A 26,020-nucleotide genomic window follows, 5' to 3' on the forward strand; every position below is an offset into this window, starting at 1 on the left:
GTACAACAAAACCACACATGTAGTTTGAAGTGCTGACATTACCATTGACTTCATTTAAGAGGGGAAGGCTTTGAAGCCAGGCTACAAATGGCTTAGACCACACAGACAGTTTTGATACACTTCCACTATGGACCAACAGCTTGTCTAGGACTGTGTACTGTATACAGTAAGTCTGTCATCTGTGTGTATGTTTTAGAGTGAGTGTGTGTGTGTGTGTGTGTGTGTGTACACTGCGTACACCACGGCCCATCAGTGTTGGTTTCACAACTCAGTACAGAATACCACAGACCAGCAGTGTCAAAGCAACGTCTGTTAATGACCTATAATTGCATTACACTTCACAAACATTCAGTACAGCATTCCCCACAATCAAAATAATAAACAGTTTGGCACCTGTACAATGTCAACACTCAGCGCAAGGAAAAACATTTGATTCATAGAAGAACAGAGAAACATGCCTGAAGCGTTCCTAAGTAAAAGTCAGAATTGGGTGGAACACAAAACAGTTTGTTCTGAATTCTATATCCTATCCCTGACTACCAAAGACCAAATGAACATTACTCTGAGTTCAGACACCATCCATAATTCATGTCAGGCCCAGCCATCAGTTATCATGTATAATGAAAACAGAACTGCAGTTCTACAATATCAAGGTATACAATACTACTACAAAGTTCATAAAAACAGTGCTGACAAAATCCACATGACATACCACGGTAGATAGCTAACTCATGGTAGATAGGTAACTCATGGTAGATAGGTAACTCATGGTAGATAGGTAACTCATGGTAGATAGGTAACTCATGGTAGATAGGTAACTCATGGTAGATAGGTAACTCATGGTTGATAGGTAACTCATGGTTGATAGGTAACTCATGGTTGATAGGTAACTCATGGTTGATAGGTAACTCATGGTTGATAGGTAACTCATGGTAGATAGGTAACTCATGGTTGATAGGTAACTCATGGTAGATAGGTAACTCATGGTTGATAGGTAAGTCATGGTTGATAGGTAAGTCATGGTAGATAGGTAACTCATGGTTGATAGGTAACTCATGGTAGATAGGTAACTCATGGTAGATAGGTAACTCATGGTTGATAGGTAACTCATGGTTGATAGGTAACTCATGGTAGATAGGTAACTCATGGTAGATAGGTAACTCATGGTAGATAGGTAACTCATGGTTGATAGGTAACATAAACATAAATACCCTACAGACTCCTCCTTGAACATGTTGTATTTCTATATTGGCATATCCATAGACATACATATTGAAATATACAGGAAACACAAACACTTTGTCCTTCTCTCTCTCTCCCCGTCTCTTTCTCTCTCTGTCTCATTCTCTCTCCCCGTCTCTCTCTCTCTCTCCCACTCTCTGCCTCCCTCTCCTCCCTCTCTCTCCCTCCCCCTCTGTCTCTCTCTTGCTCTCTCTCACGCGCTCTCTCTCCCTCTACATTAAGTATCCACGTGTGAGCAGAATTCTCTCCAGCATTTGGATATGAAGCAACTCTTCGAGAAAAAAAACCATACATACTTAAACAAGACTTACATACTTTCAACTATGACAGATAAAACTGAGGCAAAACCAAGGTCATTTTATGTGCCAGACATAAATCCCACAGAGGGACTAAACCCTAGTCTAGACAGAAGGGAGAAGACCACTAGACAGGGAAATACATTGACAGGAAATTAACATTCTAATGGGTGGTCCATCCTAGTTATAAATAAGTAGCCATCGATGACCATGCAAATTCAAACCACAGACAACAACACATGGTAACACATTCAATGCTAATTGCTGTAAAAGAAAACAATTGTAACTGTACACTGTATCAAAACATCCACTGTGACCTTTAGTTACTTGTCATAAAGAGAGCCATAAAGAGCCTGCCCATCTTAATACATAATCCAGTGCTTAAGGTCCATGTACATTAGGTTTCATTTGTCCTTTACAGAATGGAAGTAATTATATCACCAGTAGGCCCAACAAGTTAATTGCACTGTACTCCTCTTGGGTTAGAGGTTGTTGTAGAGTCTCAGATTCTTGGGTTAGAGGTTGTTGTAGAGTCTCAGGTTCTTGGGTTAGAGGTTGTTGTAGAGTCTCAGGCTCTTGGGTTAGAGGTTGTTGTAGAGTCTCAGGTTTTGGGTTAGAGGTTGTTGTAGAGTCTCAGGTTCTTGGGTTAGAGGTTGTTGTACATTCTCAGGCTCTTGGGTTAGAGGTTGTTGTAGAGTCTCAGGCTCTTGGGTTAGAGGTTGTTGTAGAGTCTCAGGCTCTTGGGTCAGAGGTTGTTGTAGAGTCTCAGGATCTTGGGTTAGAGGTTGTTGTACATTCTCAGGCTCTTGGGTTAGAGGTTGTTGTAGAGTCTCAGGCTCTTGGGTTAGAGGTTGTTGTAGAGTCTCAGGTTCTTGGGTTAGAGGTTGTTGTACATTCTCAGGCTCTTGGGTTAGAGGTTGTTGTAGAGTCTCAGGCTCTTGGGTTAGAGGTTGTTGTAGAGTCTCAGGCTCTTGGGTCAGAGGTTGTTGTAGAGTCTCAGGATCTTGGGTTAGAGGTTGTTGTAGAGTCTCAGGTTTTTGGGTTAGAGGTTGTTGTAGAGTCTCAGGTTCTTGGGTTAGAGGTTGTTGTAGCGTCTCAGGCTCTTGGGTTAGAGGTTGTTGTAGAGTCTCAGGCTCTTGGGTTAGAGGTTGTTGTAGAGTCTCAGGTTCTTGGGTTAAAGGTTGTTGTAGAGTCGCAGGCTCTTCAGTCCACAGGATGAAACGGCAAGATTTATTCCTTACACTAATACCCTTAAGGTAGTGTAGATAGTGTCCATTATTTACGCTAAAACCCTTAAGGTAGTGTAGGTAGTGTCCATTATTTACGCTAAAACCCTTAAGGTAGTGTAGGTAGTGTCCATTATTTACGCTAAAACCCTTAAGGTAGTGTAGGTAGTGTCCATTCCTTTACACAGGTGTCTCCAGTTAAGTGCCTATTCAGTCCTCGTAAAGTTAAAGTGAATCAGTTGAAGGTAACTGTATTTACCAGATCAAGAGGTTGAGTAGTGCTCCCTATAAACATTCATGTACTTTTTCACCATCATCCAATGGCTGTGAAGGCTACTGCCAAAAGGTTTGAGAAAATGTTCTAGAATATGGTGGAAAAAGAGTTCCAAATTGTCTGCAGCCATTTCAACTGAAAGTTGAACTGCCACTGTGTAACTGTACAGACCCAAGGCCCGTGACTTCCGACCTTCAGCCTCAGGCCTCAGGCAAACAGGTTGTCCGACCGGAGTATGGTGGGTGTCACCGTCTCGATGTCGTGGTAGTTGTTCTTGCCGTTCATGTGTTCGGTGTGCCCGTCGATGCTGTAGCAGCGGTGCACCTCCGTCAGGGATGACGCCACGTATGAGCTTGAGCGGAAGACGTCTGCGTGGGCAAAGTTACTGCCAAACTGGATCCTCTGCTGGTTCCAGTGCCGTCGCAAAACACCTTGGACCTGGAAGAAAGAAAGTCCCATCGGACAAAAGTTTACATTGCTTCAGCGTTATACCTTATTAAAGTAATTATGGCCACATCAACTCAGCTTTCTGATGGAGAGTTAGTTCAGAATTGACGTAATATCCCGCTGAAGTCTTACCTCCCCATTGAAGAAGCAGAAGATGGTGGCAACCAGGAGACCCTGAGGATAGAAAGAGGATATTTCAACACAAAGAAGATAACGCTAACCAGCTTGGGACACTACTCTAACTTAACTTCTAGAGTTGAAATTTGAGAATGTTCTAGGGTTGTCCTACCTGGTAGTGCATGAGGATGTTCATAATATAGTCGTAGATCTCCAAGGCGAAGCGTCCCTGGGGTTTGTAGGGAAACAAGACAAACTGGATGCCCAGGAGAGGGACCAGGATCAGGGTGGCTCTCACAGCCTTCATGTAGAGGCTAGATTCAGCCTGATGTGTCACCTAAAATACAATACAACTTTATTAGTCCATTTTTTACAGCAAATAGAGGAAATTATCTTCTGCTTGTTGGTGGATTACCTTCAGTTTGGTGATGAGGACACGCACAATGTTCAACAGGAAGAACAGATTAACCTGGAGAGAGAGGGGGAGTGAGAGGGGGAGGGAGAGAGGGATAGAGAAGGGGTGTAGGAGGGAGGGAGAGGGAAGGAGGGAGGGGGAGAAGAGACAGAGAGAGAGAGAGAGAGAGAAAGATATTTTGGAAATAAGACAATGTGTCCAATGAGTCCAGCCAGAGACCAGTACATTATGTCCAAAGTAAATGTACTTAAAATCCCACCCAGAGTATAAAGGAGACCTGAGGTTGATGACTGTTTTGTTTACAGTGATCACACAAGGAAAAGAACAGGGATGTTCGTAACTGTTAATTATTGTACTTATTGGAATTGTGGCTTAAAGAAGGGCTCACCAGCAGGGCAGCACAGATGGGACCATGGATGATGTAGAGCAGAGATGTGTTTGAGCTGATCCAACAACTGTGGAGGAGAGATGGAGATGCCAAGAGATATTTGACTCATGTGGACAACATGGCTTATCCATGAATTACTGTATGTCTGAGAATGGCATACTTATAAAAGACCAGAGAAAAAGTTATCAAAATACTTACTTATCATTGTAGTAGTAGCTTCGTGCTATTGCATGTATCAATGCAGGTATGAGTGGAAATCCTGGGAGATGATTCAATAATTGATTTTAATGGATGACATAATGGACAAACAACTGTAATTCAACATGAAACGAACCTCTAGAAACGTCCCATAAAAAGGCAAACATTGTATAATCGTGCAATAGTTAGTTAATTGTTTCATTAGTTAATGGTTTCGGCGTAACTTGACGTACCCCATCCAAGCAGGTAGTACCACATGAGGTGTTGTTTCTCAGAGAACACGGCCACGACGATGAGTGTGTGCAGGTAGATGCCCTCACACAGCATCCAGAAGTAGTTACAGCCAAACAGGTACAGGTGAATAAACATGATCACCTTACAGCTCACCTGGTGGTGGTGGGGTAGCAGAACTGGTATCAGCTTGGAATATCCCCTGTCAGTGTCAACTAACAGTCTATGGTTGAGTAGACATTTTTGTCTACTGAGCTTGGAAATGCTTTGGTCATTATTTACATGCTAAGTTAATTATGTTCTTGTGAAACAGGTTGGGACCTTTGATATATAAACCTTTAATATATTTACACCTTTAATATACACTACCGTTAAAAAGTTTGGGGTTACTTACAAGTACATTAGAGTGTCTAGTTTGAGAAACAGACGCCTCACAAGTCCTCAACTGGCAGCTTCATTAAATAGTACCTGCAAAACACCAACAGTGAAGAGATGACTCCGGGATGCTGGCCTTCTAGGCAGAGTTGCAAAGAAAAAGCCATATCTCAGACTGGCCAATAAAAATAAGATATTAAGATGGGCAAAAGAACACAGGCACTGGACAGAGGAACTCTTCACTGTTGACGTTGAGACTGGTGTTTTGCGGATACTATTTAATGAAGCTGCCAGTTGAGAACTTGTGAGGCGTCTGTTTCTCAAACTAGACGCTCTAATGTACTTGTCCTCTTGCTCAGTTGTGCACCGGGTCCTCCCACTCATCTTTCTATTCTGGTTAGAGACAGTTTGCGCTGTTCTGTGAAGGGCGTAGTACATACTGTTGTACCAGATCTTCAGTGTCTTTGCAATTTCTCACATGGAATAGCCTTCATTTCTCAGAACAAGAATAAACTGACGAGTGTCAGAAGAAAGTGCTTCGTTTCTGGCAATTTTGAGCCTGCAATCGAACCCACAAATGCTGATGCTCCAGATACTCAACTACTCTAAAGAAGGCCAGTTTTCAGCTGTGCTAACATAATTGCAAAAGGGTTTTCTAATGATCAGTTAGCCTTTTAAAATTATAAACTTGGATTAGCTAACACAACGTGCCATTGGAACACAGGAGTGATGGATGGTGATAATGGGCCTCTCTACGCCTATATAGATATTCCATAAAAAATCTGCCGTTTCCAGCTACAATAGTCATTTACAACATTAACAATGTCTACACTGTATTTCCGATCAATTTGATGTTATGTTAATGGCCTGAAAAAAAGGTGCTTTTCTTTCAAAAACAAGGACATTTCTAAGTGACCCCAAACTTTTGAACGGTAGTGTATATACCTTTAATATATACCTTTAATATACAATACCAGTCAAAAGATGGACACACCTACTCATTCAAGGGTTTTTCTTTATTTTTACTATTTTCTACATAATGGTGAAGACATCAAAATATGAAATAACACATATGGAATCATGTAGTAACCAAAAAAGTGGTAAACAAATAATCAAAATATATTTTATATTTGAGATTCTTCAAAGTAGCCACCTGTCACGGTTGTCGTAAGGAGGAGCGGACCAAAGTGCAGCGTGTGTGTCGTTCCACATTTTATTTACACTGTGAAACTATGCAATACATAAATAGGAACTAAAGAACAAAACAACAAACCCGTGACGCAGAGGTGAAACATACACTACTCAAAAACAATCTCCCACAAACCCAAGTGGCAAAAACCCCTACTTAAATATGATCTCCAATTAAAGACAACGAGGACCAGCTGCCTCTAATTGGAGATCATCCCAAACAAATCCCAACATAGAAATACAAAACTAGAACCTGACAACATAGAAAAACTAAACTAGAAATAAAAACCCTGTCACACCCTGACCTACTCTACCATAGAAAATAACATCTTTCTATGGTCAGGACGTGACACCACCCTTTGCCTTGATGACAGCTTTGCACACTCTTGGCATTCTCTTAACCAGCTTCATTAGGTAGTCACCTGGAATGCATTCCAATTAACTTGTTAAAAGTACATTTGTGGAATTTCTTTCCTTCTAAATGCATTCGAGCCAAACAGTTGTGTTGTGACAAGGTAGGGTTGGTATAAAGAAGATATCCCTATTTGGTAAAAGACCAAGTCCATATTATGGCAAGAACAGTTCAAATAAGCAAAGAGAAATGACAGTCCATCAATACTTTAAGACATGAAGGTCAGTTAATCCAGAAAATGTCAAGAACTTTGAAAGTTTCTTCAAGTGCAGTCTCGAAAACTCTCAAGCGGTGTGATGAAACTGGCTCTCATGAGGACCGCCACAAGAACGGAAGACCCAGAGTTACCTCTGCTGCAGATGATAAGTTCATTAGAGTTACCAGCCTCAGAAATTGCATCCCAAATAAATGCTTCACAGAGTTCAAGTAACAGACACATCTCAACATCAACTGTTCAGAGGAGACTGCATAAATGAGGCATGGTCAAATTGCTGCAAAGAAACCACTACTAAAGGACACCAATAACAAGAGACTTTCTGGGGCCAAGAAACACGAGCAATGGACATTAGACCGGTGGAAATCTGTCCTTTGGTTTGATGAGTCCAAGTGTGAGATTTGTGGTTCCAACTGCCGTGTCTTTGTGAGACGCAGAGTCGGTGAACGGATGATCTCCGCATGTGTGGTTCCCACCGTAAAGCATGGAGGAGGAGGTGTGATGGTGTGGGGGTGCTTTGCTGGTGACACTGTGGTGACACTGTGACACCAGCATGGCTAACACAGCATTCTGCAGCGATACGCCATCCCATCTGGTTTGACCGTAGTGGGACTATATTTTGTCTTTCAACAGGACAATGACCCAACACACCTCCAGGCTGTGTAAGGGCTATTTGACCAAGAAGGAAAGTGATGGAGAGCTGCATCAGATGACCTGGCCTCCACAATCACCCGACCTCAACCCAATTCAGATGGTTTGGGATGAGTTGGGACTGCATAGTGAAGGAAAAGCAGCCAACAAGTGCTCAACATATGCGGGAACTCCTTCCAGACTGTTGGAAAAGCATTCCAGGTGAAGCTGGTTGAGAAAAAAGCCAAGAGTGTGCAAAGCTGTCATCAAGGCAAAGGGTGACTATTTTGAAGAATTGAAAATATAAAATATATTTTGATTTGTTTAACACTTCTTTGATTACAACATGGTTCCATATGTGTTATTTCATAGTTTTGATAGTTTTGAATAAGAAAAACCCTTGAATGAGTAGGTGTGTCCAAACTTTTGACTGGTACGTTACATGTACAGTATAATTAGTGCTGCTTTGCATACTGACAGGGTTGTACTGTACTAGTCCCTGGTTGTTAGTCATCATACTGACAGGGTTGTACTGTACTAGTCCCTGGATGTTAGTCATCATACTGACAGGGTTGTACTAGTCCCTGGTTGTTAGTCATCATACTGACAGGGTTGTACTAGTCCCTGGTTGTTAGTCATCATACTGACAGGGTTGTACTAGTCCCTGGTTGTTAGTCATCATACTGACAGGGTTGTACTGTACTAGTCCCTGGTTGTTAGTCATCATACTGACAGGGTTGTACTAGTCCCTGGTTGTTAGTCATCATACTGACAGGGTTGTACTAGTCCCTGGTTGTTAGTCATCATACTGACAGGGTTGTACTAGTCCCTGGTTGTTAGTCATCATACTGACAGGGTTGTATTAGTCCCTGGTTGTTAGTCATCATACTGACAGGGTTGTACTAGTCCCTGGTTGTTAGTCATCATACTGACAGGGTTGTACTGTACTAGTCCCTGGTTGTTAGTCATCATACTGACAGGTTTGTATTAGTCCCTGGTTGTTAGTCATCATACTCACAGGGTTGTACTAGTCCCTGGTTGTTAGTCATCATACTGACAGGGTTGTACTAGTCCCTGGTTGTTAGTCATCATACTCACAGGGTTGTACTGTTCTAGTCCCTGGTTGTTAGTCATCATACTGACAGGGTTGTACTGTACTAGTCCCTGGTTGTTAGTCATCATACTGACAGGGTTGTACTAGTCCCTGGTTGTTAGTCATCATACTGACAGGGTTGTATTAGTCCCTGGTTGTTAGTCATCATACTGACAGGGTTGTATTAGTCCCTGGTTGTTAGTCATCATACTGACAGGGTTGTACTGTACTAGTCCCTGGTTGTTAGTCATCATACTGACAGGGTTGTACTAGTCCCTGGTTGTTAGTCATCATACTGACAGGGTTGTACTGTACTAGTCCCTGGTTGTTAGTCATCATACTGACAGGGTTGTACTGTACTAGTCCCTGGTTGTTAGTCATCATACTGACAGGGTTGTACTGTACTAGTCCCTGGTTGTTAGTCATCATACTGACAGGGTTGTATTAGTCCCTGGTTGTTAGTCATCATACTGACAGGGTTGTATTAGTCCCTGGTTGTTAGTCATCATACTGACAGGGTTGTATTAGTCCCTGGTTGTTAGTCATCATACTGACAGGGTTGTATTAGTCCCTGGTTGTTAGTCATCATACTGACAGGGTTGTACTAGTCCCTGGTTGTTAGTCATCATACTGACAGGGTTGTACTAGTCCCTGGTTGTTAGTCATCATACTGAGAGGGTTGTACTAGTCCCTGGTTGTTAGTCATCATACTGACAGGGTTGTATTAGTCCCTGGTTGTTAGTCATCATACTCACAGGGTTGTACTAGTCCCTGGTTGTTAGTCATCATACTGACAGGGTTGTACTGTACTAGTCCCTGGTTGTTAGTCATCATACTGACAGGGTTGTACTAGTCCCTGGTTGTTAGTCATCATACTGACAGGGTTGTACTAGTCCCTGGTTGTTAGTCATCATACTGACAGGGTTGTACTGTTCTAGTCCCTGGTTGTTAGTCATCATACTGACAGGGTTGTACTGTTCTAGTCCCTGGTTGTTAGTCATCATACTGACAGGGTTGTACTGTTCTAGTCCCTGGTTGTTAGTCATCATACTGACAGGGTTGTACTAGTCCCTGGTTGTTAGTCATCATACTGACAGGGTTGTACTAGTCCCTGGTTGTTAGTCATCATACTGACAGGGTTGTACTGTTCTAGTCCCTGGTTGTTAGTCATCATACTGACAGGGTTGTACTGTTCTAGTCCCTGGTTGTTAGTCATCATACTGACAGGGTTGTACTAGTCCCTGGTTGTTAGTCATCATACTGACAGGGTTGTACTGTACTAGTCCCTGGTTGTTAGTCATCATACTGACAGGGTTGTATTAGTCCCTGGTTGTTAGTCATCATACTGACAGGGTTGTTCTAGTCCCTGGTTGTTAGTCATCATACTGACAGGGTTGTACTAGTCCCTGGTTGTTAGTCATCATACTGACAGGGTTGTATTAGTCCCTGGTTGTTAGTCATCATACTGACAGGGTTGTATTAGTCCCTGGTTGTTAGTCATCATACTGACAGGGTTGTACTAGTCCCTGGTTGTTAGTCATCATACTGACAGGGTTGTACTAGTCCCTGGTTGTTAGTCATCATACTGACAGGGTTGTACTGTACTAGTCCCTGGTTGTTAGTCATCATACTGACAGGGTTGTACTAGTCCCTGGATGTTAGTCATCATACTCACAGGGTTGTATTAGTCCCTGGTTGTTAGTCATCATACTGACAGGGTTGTATTAGTCCCTGGTTGTTAGTCATCATACTGACAGGGTTGTATTAGTCCCTGGTTGTTAGTCATCATACTGACAGGGTTGTATTAGTCCCTGGTTGTTAGTCATCATACTGACAGGGTTGTACTGTACTAGTCCCTGGTTGTTAGTCATCATACTGACAGGGTTGTACTAGTCCCTGGTTGTTAGTCATCATACTGACAGGGTTGTATTAGTCCCTGGTTGTTAGTCATCATACTGACAGGGTTGTTCTAGTCCCTGGTTGTTAGTCATCATACTGACAGGGTTGTACTAGTCCCTGGTTGTTAGTCATCATACTCACAGGGTTGTACTGTTCTAGTCCCTGGTTGTTAGTCATCATACTGACAGGGTTGTACTAGTCCCTGGTTGTTAGTCATCATACTGACAGGGTTGTATTAGTCCCTGGTTGTTAGTCATCATACTGAGAGGGTTGTACTAGTCCCTGGTTGTTAGTCATCATACTGACAGGGTTGTACTAGTCCCTGGTTGTTAGTCATCATACTGACAGGGTTGCTCTGCACTAGTCCCTGGTTGTTAGTCATCATACTGACAGGGTTGTATTAGTCCCTGGTTGTTAGTCATCATACTGACAGGGTTGTACTGTACTAGTCCCTGGTTGTTAGTCATCATACTGACAGGGTTGTACTAGTCCCTGGTTGTTAGTCATCATACTCACAGGGTTGTACTAGTCCCTGGTTGTTAGTCATCATACTGACAGGGTTGTATTAGTCCCTGGTTGTTAGTCATCATACTGACAGGGTTGTACTAGTCCCTGGTTGTTAGTCATCATACTGACAGGGTTGTATTAGTCCCTGGTTGTTAGTCATCATACTGACAGGGTTGTTCTAGTCCCTGGTTGTTAGTCATCATACTGACAGGGTTGTATTAGTCCCTGGTTGTTAGTCATCATACTTACAGGGTTGTACTGTACTAGTCCCTGGTTGTTAGTCATCATACTGACAGGGTTGTACTAGTCCCTGGTTGTTAGTCATCATACTGACAGGGTTGTACTGTACTAGTCCCTGGTTGTTAGTCATCATACTGACAGGGTTGTACTAGTCCCTGGTTGTTAGTCATCATACTGACAGGGTTGTACTAGTCCCTGGTTGTTAGTCATCATACTGACAGGGTTGTACGTTACTAGTCCCTGGTTGTTAGTCATCATACTGACAGGGTTGTATTAGTCCCTGGTTGTTAGTCATCATACTGACAGGGTTGTACTAGTCCCTGGTTGTTAGTCATCATACTGACAGGGTTGTACTGTACTAGTCCCTGGTTGTTAGTCATCATACTGACAGGGTTGTACTAGTCCCTGGTTGTTAGTCATCATACTGACAGGGTTGTACTAGTCCCTGGTTGTTAGTCATCATACTGACAGGGTTGTACTGTACTAGTCCCTGGTTGTTAGTCATCATACTGACAGGGTTGTACTGTACTATTCCCTGGTTGTTAGTCATCATACTGACAGGGTTGTACTAGTCCCTGGTTGTTAGTCATCATACTCACAGGGTTGTACTAGTCCCTGGTTGTTAGTAATCATACTGACAGGGTTGTACTGTACTAGTCCCTGGTTGTTTGTAATCATACTGACAGGGTTGTACTGTACTAGTCCCTGGTTGTTAGTCATCATACTGACAGGGTTGTACTAGTCCCTGGTTGTTAGTCATCATACTGACAGGGTTGTACTGTACTAGTCCCTGGTTGTTAGTCATCATACTGACAGGGTTGTACTGTACTAGTCCCTGGTTGTTAGTCATCATACTGACAGGGTTGTATTAGTCCCTGGTTGTTAGTCATCATACTGACAGGGTTGTACTGTACTAGTCCCTGGTTGTTAGTCATCATACTGACAGGGTTGTACTAGTCCCTGGTTGTTAGTCATCATACTGACAGGGTTGTATTAGTCCCTGGTTGTTAGTCATCATACTGACAGGGTTGTATTAGTCCCTGGTTGTTAGTCATCATACTGACAGGGTTGTATTAGTCCCTGGTTGTTAGTCATCATACTGACAGGGTTGTACTAGTCCCTGGTTGTTAGTCATCATACTGACAGGGTTGTACTGTACTAGTCCCTGGTTGTTAGTCATCATACTGACAGGGTTGTACTAGTCCCTGGTTGTTAGTCATCATACTGACAGGGTTGTACTAGTCCCTGGTTGTTAGTCATCATACTGACAGGGTTGTATTAGTCCCTGGTTGTTAGTCATCATACTGACAGGGTTGTATTAGTCCCTGGTTGTTAGTCATCATACTGACAGGGTTGTACTGTACTAGTCCCTGGTTGTTAGTCATCATACTGACAGGGTTGTACTAGTCCCTGGTTGTTAGTCATCATACTGACAGGGTTGTACTAGTCCCTGGTTGTTAGTCATCATACTGACAGGGTTGTACTGTTCTAGTCCCTGGTTGTTAGTCATCATACTGACAGGGTTGTACTGTTCTAGTCCCTGGTTGTTAGTCATCATACTGACAGGGTTGTACTGTACTAGTCCCTGGTTGTTAGTCATCATACTGACAGGTTTGTATTAGTCCCTGGTTGTTAGTCATCATACTGACAGGGTTGTACTAGTCCCTGGTTGTTAGTCATCATACTGACAGGGTTGTACTAGTCCCTGGTTGTTAGTCATCATACTCACAGGGTTGTACTGTTCTAGTCCCTGGTTGTTAGTCATCATACTGACAGGGTTGTACTGTACTAGTCCCTGGTTGTTAGTCATCATACTGACAGGGTTGTACTGTACTAGTCCCTGGTTATTAGTCATCATACTGACAGGTTTGCTCTGCACTAGTCCCTGGTTGTTAGTCATCATACTCACAGGGTTGCTCTGCACTAGTCCCTGGTTGTTAGCCATCATACTCACAGGGTTGCTCTGCACTAGTCCCTGGTTGTTAGTCATCATACTGACAGGGTTGTACTAGTCCCTGGTTGTTAGTCATCATACTGACAGGGTTGTACTAGTCCCTGGTTGTTAGTCATCATACTCACAGGGTTGCTCTGCACTAGTCCCTGGTTGTTAGTCATCATACTCACAGGGTTGCTCTGCACTAGTCCCTGGTTGTTAGCCATCATACTCACAGGGTTGCTCTGCACTAGTCCCTGGTTGTTAGCCATCATACTCACAGGGTTGCTCTGCACTAGTCCCTGGTTGTTAGCCATCATACTCACAGGGTTGCTCTGCACTAGTCCCTGGTTGTTAGCCATCATACTCACAGGGTTGCTCTGCACTAGTCCCTGGTTGTTAGCCATCATACTCACAGGGTTGCTCTGCACTAGTCCCTGGTTGTTAGCCATCATACTCACAGGGTTGCTCTGCACTAGTCCCTGGTTGTTAGCCATCATACTCACAGGGTTGCTCTGCACTAGTCCCTGGTTGCTAGCCACCGCTGTCAACCAGATGATGGTGATGACTGAGTTCAACACAAACGAAAAAAATAGGTTTTTGTGGAGCGTTATCCTCTGGCAGCTTAGACTCCTGGTAGGGAAAGAAAGAAAGAAAATATCCTTATGTTGAATGGACAACAATGGAAGGGGATCAATGTAGTATCTTTATTGAGTTAAACTCTCTACAAGTCCTTATAAATACATTCTCCCAACATAATTTATCACGCTGTTGTTGTTAATGGCTCCTTATGAGTAGGCCAGTATGTTGATCCTTCTTCTTTCCATATATAATAATTAAATGATTCAATCTAAAGTATGAATAACACCATATATATATTAATTTAATTTAGATATATTTCTATATAATTTAAAACAGTAGTGGGGAATGCTCTAAGTGAAGATTCTGTTAGTTAGTAAACGGCCAATAAACTATAAACTATCAAAATAAAGAAAGTCGCACACTGCATGCTTAATCTCCCAGCAATTGAAAGGGTATTTACCAACGTTTCGGTATCACTGTGCCTTCCTCAGGATGAAATAAAGGTTAATTAAATAAAATATAAAACAGGAGCATACTTATTGGCTAACAGAGTGACTTACTTGAAATGGAAAAATATTCCCAATGAGAAGAACAATGATGTTAGCGACAGTCCATGTCCAATCAGAACCAGGTAGTAGAGATTCATCGCTGTCTGAGAAAGAATACAACATGTCAACCTAACATGCATTACAATATAATATCCACAACAATATAACTACATTAAAAAGCTTATCAAAAGGTCAATTTTCTTACCACTCTTCCTGCGCTGGTGTATGCCGTACATTTGGTGTAGTTTGTCCATGTCCTGTTGCTCTCCGGGTGTAGAAACCAATTACCCGTTTCACTGCACACTTTGGACGCCATTTCTGGTGATTAGAAACAGAAGGTGAGTGGTGTAGTGCATCAACCAACGTGAGTCAACAGAAGAGTGGATAGTTGTGACACTTGCTCATCTCAGCAATCAACACAGCATTAATTCAAAAAGAACGATATCCATTCATGAGAATAAATTTCATCCCTTTATCCATACTAAAATAAACGTTGAAAACAGCAAAGGACATTTCTCTAAAAGCCTAACAAAGAATAGCCAGGCTGACTCGTACATTACCTCAAACAGTCATACAATAATCTCTGTTCAATGTCATTGGGTTGGAGAGACCAGCCAGGGTGCAAAATACAGACCTGCTGTGTCAAAGTCTTGGAAGTAGTCTGGACAGTGTTGGTTTGTAGTGAAGCCTGCCTCTGTGTCCTCCCAGCACAGCCAGCCATCCCACGTCCTGTTACAAACTGGCCCTGAGTGAAGGGACACGACAACACATGCAGTTTAAAGGGATACTTCGGGATTTTGGCAATGAGCATGCTAGCAGATACCCATAGTCATCACGCTAACGCTAGTTAGCATTGGCTCGCAAAACTACCTCTAACTTCCTTCATACTGCACACATTATAAAGGTATCCACAAGTTCATCTGACTCTGGGGAAATAGATTTAGCCAAAATCCGGAAGTATCCCTTAGAAGGTGATATTCACTGGCGTTAGGACCATTTCAGTTAAGACTGAATATTGTTTCAAATTCAAATTGAATATGCTAAGAGTAAATTGAAATGCTCTACCATGCAAATCATGAGATTGAAATTGAACAAATGAGCTACCCCATTACAACCTGCACCACACCACCCGTAAGGGACCCTTACCTATTTTGTTGTGTTTGTCGTTTTTCATGATCTTCTGATAGCACTCAAACTGAGCAGTGACTATGGTGTTCCTGGTGACACCGATGTCGTGGTAGACGTTCTGGGTATGCTGCTGCTGCTGGGAGTCATTCCCCTCAGGGATTGCCAACACACACAGCTGAGAAAAAAATGGCTAACACTCAGAGGAAACGATACACTCACAGACAGCTAAGGAGATGATCATAGAGTATTTTAGCGTATCAAACCAAAAAAATGAGAGTGTGGATTTGAGCGTTAAATATGAGTTCTGATCATGTTTTAACGACTTTCAAGAGGAACCATATTCACTCTGCATGCCACAGTGAGTTTATAAAAGGCATATCGAGGATAAAGGGTAAATGACTTCACAACTTGGGTGAGTATATTACCTCAGTGACAGAACACAGCAACAGAAGTGAGAATATGCCGTTAGCATCCATCCTGGCTCTGCTGTCAACGGGTCCTGGAGGAGAGATAGAGACAGGTCAGCAGGTCTGTGAACGGTAGATGGGGTTTTACTGAGAGGAAAATTTGACCTCCAGCCAAGCGAACTGCTATTTATGGCTCAGAGCCAAGACTGCTTGCAATAATCACCCTATCGGTCTCAGAGAGAGGGAGAAAGTACTGCAGAAACAGGGAGAAGAGGGAGAAAGTACTGCGGAAACAGGGAGAAGAGGGAGAAAATACTGCAGAAACAGGGAGAAGAGGGAGAAAGTACTGCAGAAACAGGGAGAAGAGGGAGAAAGTACTGCAGAAACAGGGAGAAGAGAGAGAAAGTACTGCAGAAACAGGGAGAAGAGAGAGAAAGTACTGCAGAAACAGGGAGAAGAGGGAGAAAGTACTGCAGAAACAGGGAGAAGAGAGAGAAAGTACTGCAGAAACAGGGAGAAGAGGGAGAAAGTACTGCAGAAACAGGGAGAAGAGAGAGAAAGTACTGCAGAAACAGGGAGAAGAGAGAGAAAGTACTGCAGAAACAGGGAGAAGAGGGAGAAAGTACTGCAGAAACAGGGAGAAGAGGGAGAAAGTACTGCAGAAACAGGGAGAAGAGAGAGAAAGTACTGCAGAAACAGGGAGCAGAGAGAGAAAGTACTGCAGAAACAGGGAGAAGAGAGAGAAAGTACTGCAGAAACAGGGAGAAGAGGGAGAAAGTACTGCAGAAACAGGGAGAAGAGGGAGAAAGTACTGCGGAAACAGGGAGAAGAGGGAGAAAGTACTGCGGAAACAGGGAGAAGAGAGAGAAAGTACTGCAGAAACAGGGAGAAGAGAGAGAAAGTACTGCAGAAACAGGGAGAAGAGGGAGAAAGTACTGCAGAAACAGGGAGAAGAGAGAGAAAGTACTGCAGAAACAGGGAGAAGAGAGAGAAAGTACTGCAGAAACAGGGAGAAGAGAGAGAAAGTACTGCAGAAACAGGGAGAAGAGAGAGAAAGTACTGCAGAAACAGGGAGAAGAGAGAGAAAGTACTGCAGAAACAGGGAGAAGAGGGAGAAAGTACTGCAGAAACAGGGAGAAGAGAGAGAAAGTACTGCAGAAACAGGGAGAAGAGAGAGAAAGTACTGCAGAAACAGGGAGAAGAGAGAGAAAGTACTGCAGAAACAGGGAGAAGAGGGAGAAAGTACTGCAGAAACAGGGAGAAGAGGGAGAAAGTACTGCAGAAACAGGGAGAAGAGGGAGAAAGTACTGCAGAAACAGGGAGAAGAGGGAGAAAGTACTGCAGAAACAGGGAGAAGAGGGAGAAAGTACTGCAGAAACAGGGAGAAGAGGGAGAAAGTACTGCAGAAACAGGGAGAAGAGAGAGAAAGTACTGCAGAAACAGGGAGAAGAGAGAGAAAGTACTGCAGAAACAGGGAGAAGAGAGAGAAAGTACTGCGGAAACAGGGAGAAGAGAGAGAAAGTACTGCGGAAACAGGGAGAAGAGAGAGAAAGTACTGCAGAAACAGGGAAAAGAGGGAGAAAGTACTGCAGAAACAGGGAGAAGAGGGAGAAAGTACTGCAGAAACAGGGAGAAGAGGGAGAAAGTACTGCAGAAACAGGGAGAAGAGGGAGAAAGTACTGCAGAAACAGGGAGAAGAGAGAGAAAGTACTGCAGAAACAGGGAGAAGAGGGAGAAAGTACTGCGGAAACAGGGAGAAGAGGGAGAAAGTACTGCAGAAACAGGGAGAAGAGGGAGAAAGTACTGCAGAAACAGGGAGAAGAGGGAGAAAGTACTGCAGAAACAGGGAGAAGAGGGAGAAAGTACTGCAGAAACAGGGAGAAGAGAGAGAAAGTACTGCGGAAACAGGGAGAAGAGGGAGAAAGTACTGCAGAAACAGGGAGAAGAGGGAGAAAGTACTGCAGAAACAGGGAGAAGAGGGAGAAAGTACTGCAGAAACAGGGAGAAGAGGGAGAAAGTACTGCAGAAACAGGGAGAAGAGGGAGAAAGTACTGCGGAAACAGGGAGAAGAGGGAGAAAGTACTGCAGAAACAGGGAGAAGAGAGAGAAAGTACTGCAGAAACAGGGAGAAGAGAGAGAAAGTACTGCAGAAACAGGGAGAAGAGAGAGAAAGTACTGCAGAAACAGGGAGAAGAGAGAGAAAGTACTGCAGAAACAGGGAGAAGAGAGAGAAAGTACTGCAGAAACAGGGAGAAGAGGGAGAAAGTACTGCAGAAACAGGGAGAAGAGAGAGAAAGTACTGCAGAAACAGGGAGAAGAGAGAGAAAGTACTGCAGAAACAGGGAGAAGAGAGAGAAAGTACTGCAGAAACAGGGAGAAGAGGGAGAAAGTACTGCAGAAACAGGGAGAAGAGGGAGAAAGTACTGCAGAAACAGGGAGAAGAGGGAGAAAGTACTGCAGAAACAGGGAGAAGAGGGAGAAAGTACTGCAGAAACAGGGAGAAGAGGGAGAAAGTACTGCAGAAACAGGGAGAAGAGAGAGAAAGTACTGCAGAAACAGGGAGAAGAGAGAGAAAGTACTGCAGAAACAGGGAGAAGAGAGAGAAAGTACTGCAGAAACAGGGAGAAGAGGGAGAAAGTACTGCAGAAACAGGGAGAAGAGGGAGAAAGTACTGCAGAAACAGGGAGAAGAGGGAGAAAGTACTGCAGAAACAGGGAGAAGAGGGAGAAAGTACTGCAGAAACAGGGAGAAGAGAGAGAAAGTACTGCAGAAACAGGGAGAAGAGGGAGAAAGTACTGCGGAAACAGGGAGAAGAGGGAGAAAGTACTGCAGAAACAGGGAGAAGAGGGAGAAAGTACTGCAGAAACAGGGAGAAGAGGGAGAAAGTACTGCAGAAACAGGGAGAAGAGGGAGAAAGTACTGCAGAAACAGGGAGAAGAGAGAGAAAGTACTGCAGAAACAGGGAGAAGAGGGAGAAAGTACTGCAGAAACAGGGAGAAGAGAGAGAAAGTACTGCAGAAACAGGGAGAAGAGGGAGAAAGTACTGCAGAAACAGGGAGAAGAGGGAGAAAGTACTGCAGAAACAGGGAGAAGAGGGAGAAAGTACTGCAGAAACAGGGAGAAGAGGGAGAAAGTACTGCAGAAACAGGGAGAAGAGAGAGAAAGTACTGCAGAAACAGGGAGAAGAGAGAGAAAGTACTGCAGAAACAGGGAGAAGAGAGAGAAAGTACTGCAGAAACAGGGAGAAGAGGGAGAAAGTACTGCAGAAACAGGGAGAAGAGAGAGAAAGTACTGCAGAAACAGGGAGAAGAGGGAGAAAGTACTGCAGAAACAGGGAGAAGAGGGAGAAAGTACTGCAGAAACAGGGAGAAGAGGGAGAAAGTACTGCAGAAACAGGGAGAAGAGGGAGAAAGTACTGCAGAAACAGGGAGAAGAGAGAGAAAGTACTGCAGAAACAGGGAGAAGAGGGAGAAAGTACTGCAGAAACAGGGAGAAGAGGGAGAAAGTACTGCAGAAACAGGGAGAAGAGAGAGAAATTACTGCAGAAACAGGGAGAAGAGGGAGAAAGTACTGCAGAAACAGGGAGAAGAGGGAGAAAGTACTGCAGAAACAGGGAGAAGAGAGAGAAAGTACTGCAGAAACAGGGAGAAGAGGGAGAAAGTACTGCAGAAACAGGGAGAAGAGGGAGAAAGTACTGCAGAAACAGGGAGAAGAGGGAGAAAGTACTGCAGAAACAGGGAGAAGAGAGAGAAAGTACTGCAGAAACAGGGAGAAGAGGGAGAAAGTACTGCAGAAACAGGGAGAAGAGAGAGAAAGTACTGCGGAAACAGGGAGAAGAGAGAGAAAGTACTGCGGAAACAGGGAGAAGAGAGAGAAAGTACTGCAGAAACAGGGAGAAGAGGGAGAAAGTACTGCAGAAACAGGGAGAAGAGAGAGAAAGTACTGCAGAAACAGGGAGAAGAGAGAGAAAGTACTGCAGAAACAGGGAGAAGAGGGAGAAAGTACTGCAGAAACAGGGAGAAGAGGGAGAAAGTACTGCAGAAACAGGGAGAAGAGAGAGAAAGTACTGCAGAAACAGGGAGAAGAGGGAGAAAGTACTGCAGAAACAGGGAGAAGAGGGAGAAAGTACTGCAGAAACAGGGAGAAGAGGGAGAAAGTACTGCAGAAACAGGGAGAAGAGAGAGAAAGTACTGCAGAAACAGGGAGAAGAGAGAGAAAGTACTGCAGAAACAGGGAGAAGAGGGAGAAAGTACTGCAGAAACAGGGAGAAGAGAGAGAAAGTACTGCAGAAACAGGGAGAAGAGGGAGAAAGTACTGCAGAAACAGGGAGAAGAGGGAGAAAGTACTGCAGAAACAGGGAGAAGAGGGAGAAAGTACTGCAGAAACAGGGAGAAGAGAGAGAAAGTACTGCAGAAACAGGGAGAAGAGGGAGAAAGTACTGCAGAAACAGGGAGAAGAGGGAGAAAGTACTGCAGAAACAGGGAGAAGAGGGAGAAAGTACTGCAGAAACAGGGAGAAGAGGGAGAAAGTACTGCAGAAACAGGGAGAAGAGGGAGAAAGTACTGCAGAAACAGGGAGAAGAGGGAGAAAGTACTGCAGAAACAGGGAGAAGAGGGAGAGAGATCACAGTCATAATAATACACTAAACAAGGTTTCTTCAAGAAAACCTTCATAGATGGATCTAGATTAACCATTCATATGATTGAATGCTATGTCACTCATATGATAAATTAATTACATTATTATCAATGACATTGTCACTTATATGAATGTTATGTCCTGGGGCGCAACTTTCACTGGGGACAAGGGGGACATGCCCCCCACACATTCTGAAATTGCATTTTTGTTCCCCCAGTTTTATCATTGGAATGTGATACAAAATGAGGCAACGGTCTGCTTTTGGCCCATGCGGAAAAAAATTATTCATGCCCCCCCACTTCTAAAACCAAAGTTGCGCCCCTGGTTATGTCACCACTGACATAGCCAACTACCCTATCACATCCATGTCAGTAAACAAATCGTCTGAGTCTATTTCAAAACACACTTGTTTTGGTTTGAAAGCATTAAAGAGACACGTGTTGATGTGATGTGATGTGATGAAGCCATCAATCACACAGAACTGAACCCAGAACCGGCCCCTTTGGTCCTTTCCTCAATAATAAAACACACATGGAGGTGCAGCCCAATGGCACCTGTGAAGGGAACGGCACCAACTGACAAATATACTACCCGTAAAACTAAGATACCGTACATAGCGAGTAGTGGGTAATATACATCTGTCTATCACATACATTCAGGTCCATAACTATTTCGGACAGTTGAAATTAATTAATTAATATAAGCTGAAAGTGCAGACTTTCAGCTTTAATTTGAGGGTATTTACATCAAAATCGGGTGAACAGTGTAGGAATTATAGCACTTTTTATATGTGGTCCCCCCCTTTTTAAGGGACCAAAAGTAATTGGAAAATTGTCTGCTCAGCTGTTCTATGGCCAGCCTTGTGTTATTCCCTCATTAGTTCATTTATAAGTAATCAGATAAAAGATCTAGAGTTGATTTCAAGTGTGGCATTTGCATTTGGAATCTGTTGCTGTTAACCCTTAATATGAAGTCCAAAGAGCTGACACTGCCAGTGAAGCAAGCCATCATTAAATCAAAACAAACCCATCAGAGAGATAGTAAAAACATCAGGTGTGGCCAAATCAACTATTTGGTACATTCTGAAAGAAAGAACGCACTGGTGAGCTCAGGAACACCAAAAGGCCCGGAAGACCACGGAAAACAACTGTGGTGGATGACAGAATAATTATTTCCCTGGTGAAGAAAAACCCCTTCACAACAGTTGGCCAGATCAAGAACACCCTCCAGGAGGTAGGCGTATCTGTGTCAAAGTCAACATTCAAGAGAAAACTTCACCAGAGTAAATACAGACGGTTTAGCACAAGATGTAAACCACAGGCAAGCCTCAAAAACAGGAAGACCAGATTAGTGTTTGCCAAATAACATCTAAGAAAACCTGTACAGTTCTGGAACAACATCTTATGGACAGATGAGACAAATATCAACTTGTACCAGACGTATGGGAAGAGAAGAGTATGCAGAAGGGAAGGAACTGCTCATGATCCGAAGCATACCACCTCATCTGTGAAGCATGGTGGAGGTAGTGTTATGGCCATATATGGCTGCCAATGGAATTGCTTCCCTTGTATTCAGATTCAGCCAAATGCTTCAAAACTCATTTCACGGCGCTTCACAGTGCAGATGGACAATGACCCGAAGCATACTGCGAAAGCAACCCAATGCTTTTTTAAGGCAAAGAAGTGGAATGTTCTGCAATGGCCAAGTCAATCACCTGACCTGAATCCAATTGAGCATGCACTTCCCTTGCTGAAGGCAAAACTGAAGGCAAAATGCCCCAAGAACAAGCAGGAACTGAAGACAGCTGCAGTAAAGGCCTGGCAGAGCATCACCAGGGAAGAAACCCAGCATCTGGTGATGTCTATGGGTTACAGACTTCAGGCAGTCATTGACTGCAAAGGATATGCAAAAAGTATTAAAACTCACAATTTAATTTATGATTATGTTAGTTTGTCCAATTACTTTTGAGCACCTAAAATTGGGGGGAGCACATATAAAAAGTGCTGTACTCCTACACTGTTCACCCGATTTGGATGTAAATACCCTCAAATGAAAGCTAAAAACTGTCAGCTCACATTCATTATTTAATTTCAATTTAATTTATTTTCAACTCCAATATGCTGTGTTTCCTTTCAAATCCATTGTGGTGGCGTACGGAGCCAAAATTATAATAACTTGGTCAATGTCCAAATATTTATGGGATTGACTGTAAATCCACAGGGATCTCGGCTACTCAAACTCCCACCGCTGGATATTAATGCATTAGCTATCTTTTTCTCAAACAAAAACAGAGCTAGCGACGCTCGTTCCCCAAACATGCAGCGTCAGGTTTAAACCATCAGCTTGGCAATAAGACAAAAGCACTTCTCTTCTCTGAAGCCAAGCAGAATAACAGCAGGCCCAACAATGATAACCTTGTGCCCTTCCTGAAGCACCAGGGAGGAACAGCAGGGAGGAACAGCAGGGAGGGGCCTGAGAGACATGTCAGGGTTTCCTCTCCAAGCTTTCCTGGGTCATAACATGAAGGGTTGAGTCGGCCAACACTCCCAAAGGTTCCACAGTACCAAATGAATGGAATTCATGAGGGGGTGAGGAGAGAGCGTTTGTGAGAGAGCTTGGCAGAACCAAGAAAACATGGAGGTATTTACCCCCCTGCCATCCTCCCTCTCTCCTTCTCCTCTCCCTGTCTCTCTCTATCCCTCTCTCTCTTTCTCCCCCCTCTCTTTCTCACTTTCCTGCAGTAGCCCCATCCCAGCCCTCCTAAATCAGGAAGAACTTGTCAACCCTCTGACAGTTTGTTTAACTTATGTCCTTCTCCAACACACCCCTGGAAATGTACCCAAATCTTTCCACTGTCCAAAACCCTAGTCAACACACAGTGCTTTCTCTCGTCAAGGGGCACATTCAGGGGCACCAAGCCCATTCCACTGTGTAGCTAGGACACCTGAAGATGAAAGTGTTGTTGCACATGTTTTGTTACAGCATGCCCTGCAACCAGTGCTTGACTTGGACTGAAATAGGTGCCTGTACTGTATATATTTAGGTGCAGGAGCTCCACTATACCTTTGAGCTAATATTCTATATGAAGAACAGGAGCTCAAGCAGTAGAAACGTTGAGGTGCCGGTACTCAGCTCCGGTGAGCTCCTGCCGAAGTCAAGCACCGCCTGCATCTGTATAGTGTATTGAAATAAGATAAAGCTTTTGTCAGTGTGTGTGTGTGTACTCTCACATCTCATCTCTTTGGAATGGAATCTTTTCACATCAATGATTTGCAGCAAAACCAATCACCAATGTGTGTACATTTGACATGGTGCTGCTTCTGAAGTCAGAACCAAAGCCTTCTATCAATCTGTTTAGACTGACCATGGTGCTTTTGTAACCACGTAACCATGGTAATGAGACGTTTGCCAGCAGACATCTGCAGTCCAGACTATTTCTGTTAGTCTGCAGTCCAGACTATTTCATAACAGGCAGTGTGAGCCATTCAGCAGGCATCAAGAAGTGGCATCCAGACATACTCCAAACTGTCTGAATCTCCATGACAACAGCTAGTGAAGGTTCTATTATCCTGAGAAGGAACAATGTCATCATAGAACTCAGTGGAGCTGCGCAACCAGCCAATATGTGGCATTGTAATGCTCAAAAGAAAGAACATTAAACTTACAAGATGACAAGTTGGTAGAAAAACGATGAAACTTCAATAGTATCCCCTTGTGTGTGAAGGATATAGCCGTTGATATGTGTTATTTCCTTTGTTCATATTGTCGTGTACGCTTGTCTCCCTGCCTTTCGTGAAGTTTTCTTTCTAGAAGTGCATATAATCCTGCCGTGGCATCACACCATGGCCAGCCCTATCTATCTAAACCATATTATCCCTTAACATTTCATCATCTTCAAACTCCCTCTTACATAAGAGTGCAGGTAACAACAACAAAAACAACAACAGCAACAGGGTGGGAGTGGACGTAAACCGAGATGTTTAAACAACTGTTCTTCAGAAGGAACTCTGCATGGTTGATCAAGCTTTATTAGCTCTTGACCCAATCTTAACAATCAACAATATACTATCACTTTATTATCATTAGGCCTATTTGTGTAGACAATTTTATTCTGATACTCCTTGATAGCCAACCCAAACCCAATCAGAACCAATTTCAGAAAGAGACCAGAAGTTATTCACATCTGTCATTATGCTGGACTGGAATTCATTAAAATGTGTCTTACCTTACTGAGAAATGTAGTCTTCAAATGAAAATAAAATATCAAATTCTGCTTTTCCCGACCCTTTTCCCAGAGCGCTAATAGTCCTGTTGTCCGTTCACTGATGGTTCAATCCAGTGTGCTCTACCGCAACCGCGAGGCGAGGAGCTCGAGCTTCAAATTGAAATTGATCCACTACAGTGGCATTCCGTGACATCATCACAAACCGCCTCTTCCTTCCGAGGGTCTCATCCCCTTTTGGACTGCTGATGTCAGAATGCCCTCAGTCTGGCTCTGATTTAGACTATTTTACATCTCTAAATTCGTTGGGAGTGTCACATTTCGACTACAATTGAATTAGGCTGACCGACATTTTCCAAATTTGATAGGCATATACACATTTTTTAAATGATCAAATAAGCTAAAAACTTCTAAAAGATATATAGTTTAATGTAACCTAAAGCATATACTTTACATACTTGGTCCATCTACCCATTTCTTTGACCAAAAATAAGCGCACACTTTCTCACCTTGCTTAAAGTCCAATACTGCCTCTCTGTGGGGTAAACATGGAACGGCAACGGACACAAACACGCACATACTGTACAGACACTCTTAACACACACAGTATTTTGTTGTTGTGTTGTTTGAATTGTATTTTATTTTGTATTTATATATCGTTGTATTTAACATTTGTGTGATGGGTTTTTAAATGTATTGAATATTTTACACCTGGAGGAGTAGCTGCTGCTTCTGCAAAAGCTAATGGGGATCCAAATAAACAAACAAACAAGTTGAGCCACATTATTTGACTTCCATGTTTCTCTCTGAATGTTCAATAATGTTGCATCCTCCTGAACAAACCCCAGGTTTAGAATCCTAATTATAAACTGGGTTGTTCGAGCCCTGAATGCTGATTGGCTGACAGCCGTGGTATATCAGATCGTATACCACGGGTATGACAAAACATTTATTTTTACTGCTCTAATTACGTTGGTAACCAGTTTCTAATAGCAATTAAGGCACCTCAGGTTTGTGGTAGATTGGCCGTGGTATATTGGCCAACCTCCGTGCCTTATTGCTTAATTAAATTGTAGTTATAGAGGGTATCCATAAGAGTCGGGATCTTTGTTAGATACAGATATTGGAACTGGTAAGGACAAACCTTAACCTATTTCATGGTCTGCCAGT

The 26,020-nt window shown here is 43.2% G+C and overlaps 1 protein-coding gene across 2 annotated transcripts; it reads right to left on the reverse strand.

The window, feature by feature from the left end:
* Positions 1 to 297: 297 nt before the first annotated feature.
* LOC106575713 (calcitonin gene-related peptide type 1 receptor) lies at positions 298 to 25,049 on the reverse strand. Of its 2 annotated transcripts, XM_045698069.2 has the most exons (15): positions 24,854 to 25,011; positions 23,692 to 23,799; positions 16,009 to 16,082; positions 15,602 to 15,758; positions 15,090 to 15,200; positions 14,661 to 14,773; positions 14,468 to 14,559; positions 13,832 to 13,958; positions 4,837 to 4,990; positions 4,604 to 4,664; positions 4,406 to 4,472; positions 4,018 to 4,071; positions 3,775 to 3,939; positions 3,618 to 3,659; positions 298 to 3,476 (listed from the first exon to the last, which is right to left on the reverse strand). In XM_045698069.2, the coding sequence occupies exons 3-15, from the start codon at positions 16,057 to 16,059 to the stop codon at positions 3,246 to 3,248; spliced, it is 1,425 nt and encodes a 474-aa protein (XP_045554025.1). In that variant the 5' UTR covers positions 16,060 to 16,082; positions 23,692 to 23,799; positions 24,854 to 25,011; the 3' UTR covers positions 298 to 3,245. The 2 variants fall into 2 exon arrangements, with proteins under 2 accessions (XP_045554025.1, XP_045554024.1); XM_045698068.2 differs by lacking the exon at positions 23,692 to 23,799 and having other exon boundaries at positions 24,854 to 25,049.
* Positions 25,050 to 26,020: the final 971 nt, after the last annotated feature.

Source organism: Salmo salar, chromosome 16 (assembly GCF_965601325.2).
Source record: "Salmo salar chromosome 16, fSalSal1, whole genome shotgun sequence".
Lineage (NCBI taxonomy): Eukaryota > Metazoa > Chordata > Actinopteri > Salmoniformes > Salmonidae > Salmo > Salmo salar.

Excerpts from the sequence above, each read along its gene's own strand:
- LOC106575713 (XM_045698068.2), bottom strand. The coding sequence starts at position 16,059 with ATGGATGCTAACGGCATATTCTCACTTCTGTTGCTGTGTTCTGTCACT. Across the intron at positions 4,991-13,831 it reads GACTAGTGCAGAGCAACCCT|GTGAGCTGTAAGGTGATCAT; the intron begins GTGAGTATGATG and ends CACCACCACCAG. Across the intron at positions 4,473-4,603 it reads AGCTACTACTACAATGATAA|TTGTTGGATCAGCTCAAACA; the intron begins GTAAGTATTTTG and ends TCTCCTCCACAG.